Below are 2,675 nucleotides of genomic sequence, written 5' to 3'. Positions count from 1 at the left end.
AAGATTCAAATATTTTTTTCTATAGGTCTATCATAATGCGTGCGGTAGAGGGTTAATTGTTTTGGCCGTACCCAAGGTCATTCTTTAAGTCAAATTTATTTGTTTTATTTTTTAAGAAAGTTTGAACTACTGTAAAAAATGACCGTGAATTTAATGGTAAAAGACTGTAAAAATGCTACAGTAAAAACCTGTTAAATGGTTACTAATGTTGTTAAATGAATGTTTATTGCATTATTTCAGTTTCATGTTTGTTACCATGATGGTGTTTAGTGTTTGTGTGAATGACACTGTGCACCTTCTATATATGTTATTATTTAAAAGCTGCTTGTGATGGGCTTTGGTTCATCATGTGACTTTCTCATCACCACCTGCATTTGGTGATTATCAGTGCATTACAAAGGTACAAAACAGATTTCAGTACTTCAATAGGTTGGTATATTAACATTATATCAGTAAATGAAACAGTATTTAACTGTAAATTTAAGTTAAAACCTAAAACGTTGCTACCGTATTTTTTACGGTAAAATTCCGGCAACCACAGCTGCTGGTTTTTTACCATAAATTTTACGGATTTTTTTTTACAGTGTATGCTTTCATGATTAAACTTATGAGAGAAAATTGAGAAAATGCAAATAATTTGTAAATTTTCAAAGCATTTATTTACAAAAAGTCAATAAATAAGAAATATATACAAATGTATTCAATTAAAAAAATATGTTATCTGATAAATAATTACAAATAATTAATGCAACAAACAAATAGCCTTTAGATGAAGTTTTCACGCAGTGATCATCTGATTTTAGCATAAGGTGGCCTCATCTCCTATCCTCTTGCGTTCTTCATTGGAAAAACTGATGACTGTTTGTAGCATCATGTGTTGTTGTGCAGGGAAACTGTTAAAAGATAAAATTGTAATTAAATCACTGTGCAACAAACAAATAAAACTCTTATAGTTATTAAATGAAAATTCAGTATCTAGCAAATAATAAAGCAAATAATGAAAAGCCTCTTTACCATATAGGATTGTGCATCTCTGAAGTGTGAAGTAGCAGGAAAGTTGTTTTCCATGTGTTGTGCTGAATCACTGAAGGTCATGAATGCTGGACGATACTGGACATTGTCTTGCACAAGTCCCTGTGGCTCATCCAGACACCACGTTTCTGAAAGCAGACCATTCTGAAACCTATCTGAAGTATCTTGTGAGTAGCATCTTGGTGTTGTTTCATGGTTGGAAGTCTCCTCAGACTGTTCCAGCTGAGCAGAAAGATACGAGATGTAGCTAATAGTGAGGTGAAGGGTCTCAATCTTGGTCAAGGTTTGTCCAGGAGGAGCCACAGAAGGAGGTAAGTAGGTTCGGAGATGATGGAGAGCCTTGGTTAGATCCCTCATCCTGAGCTTCTCTCTTTCACTGGCCGTCTGACGCTTCGTTCCAGGGTATTTGGACCTGGAATGTCTCTTTCCATCAGCAGGTAGAGCTAATCTGGGTTTTTTAGCTGGTACGCAGTCGATCCCAGCGGCCTCTGGCTGTCTTCCAGCTCCCCAACAGCTCACAGGAGGAGAAAAACATCCAGAATCAATAGAGGAACTTGGAGAAAGGCTGCCATAGGCACTGAAATACCCAGCATCAATGGTGGTAGATGATCGCTCATATTCAAACTGGCGTTTGGCTCCCTGGAGCATATAAGGAGAAAAGTTCAACTCCATGGTTGTGATCTTTCCAAAGCAGAGGAGATGTTTCCGTCTCGTTCTCTGGTACCTGAGTGAATGCTACAGAGCTGGAGGCAGCAGCCCAATATATCCTGGATGAAGAGGTGTGATGTTGCACCTCCAGAAGGCGCTTAAGAATTTCAAAGCGGCAGAGAGACATCACACCAGGGGCAGGGGGTCTCTGGGAAAACTCACATCACTTCAAGCACAGGTGGGAGGTGGCGACCGCAGCGGTAAAATAACATTCACTGGTACAGGACAAGGTCAAGATAGATTTAGATTTAAAGTCTGGAGATTTTATTTATGGAAATAATTTTGATGTGTTTGTGTACTTTTGGGCACTGTGTACTTCTGTTTTGAGTTCAGTACTACTTACCACATAAATAAAAAATCAGTCAATTTCCATTTCAGTCAGATCAGTCAAAAATTTAATTTTTAGTTATTATTTCGTTTTAATCAACAATGCAAAGCCAGTCAATCAAAACTGGGCTATGTAATTTTATTTTACACAGGTCTTGATGTATTTTATTGCTTTTTTGCTGTTTAAGAATTAAAACTACATTTAATTGGTTAGAAATGTATTATTCATTTACTTATTTAGAAAGTTTTTTATTTAGGATTTTTATTTTTATTTTTATATTTATCTATTTATTATGCATTAGAAATGCTTTTATGTATTTATTATGTTATTGGTTAGAAATGTATTATTCATTTACTTATTTAGAAAGTTTTTTATTTAGGATTTTTATTTTATTTTATGTATTTATTTTTATTTTTATATTTATCTATTTATTATGCATTAGAAATGCTTTTATGTATTTATTATGTTCATTTATTACAATTATTCATTAATTTATTAGAAATGCATTTATTTATATATTCATTCTTTTTATTTATTAATATTTTTTGATTCTCCCTAACATATAGTATTGTGTATCTGAAGTATGAGGTAGAAGGAAAGTTATTTT

General features: G+C 33.9%; 1 protein-coding gene across 1 annotated transcript; it reads right to left on the bottom strand.

The window, feature by feature from the left end:
* Nucleotides 1–839: 839 nt before the first annotated feature.
* On the bottom strand, nt 840–1,704 carry LOC107701874 (uncharacterized). The gene is made up of 2 exons (XM_016504016.1): nt 1,015–1,704; nt 840–893 (listed from the first exon to the last, which is right to left on the bottom strand). Exons 1-2 carry the CDS (start codon nt 1,702–1,704, stop codon nt 840–842), a joined length of 744 nt encoding a protein of 247 aa, XP_016359502.1.
* Nucleotides 1,705–2,675: the final 971 nt, after the last annotated feature.

The sequence above is a fragment of the Sinocyclocheilus anshuiensis genome, unplaced genomic scaffold (genome assembly GCF_001515605.1).
Source record: "Sinocyclocheilus anshuiensis isolate Anshui unplaced genomic scaffold, SAMN03320099.WGS_v1.1 scaffold729, whole genome shotgun sequence".
Lineage (NCBI taxonomy): Eukaryota > Metazoa > Chordata > Actinopteri > Cypriniformes > Cyprinidae > Sinocyclocheilus > Sinocyclocheilus anshuiensis.
This window is presented reverse-complemented; position numbering and strand designations above follow the sequence as displayed.

Excerpts from the sequence above, each read along its gene's own strand:
- LOC107701874 (XM_016504016.1), bottom strand. The coding sequence starts at position 1,704 with ATGGAGTTGAACTTTTCTCCTTATATGCTCCAGGGAGCCAAACGCCAG. Across the intron at positions 894-1,014 it reads GAGATGCACAATCCTATATG|TTTCCCTGCACAACAACACA; the intron begins GTAAAGAGGCTT and ends ATCTTTTAACAG.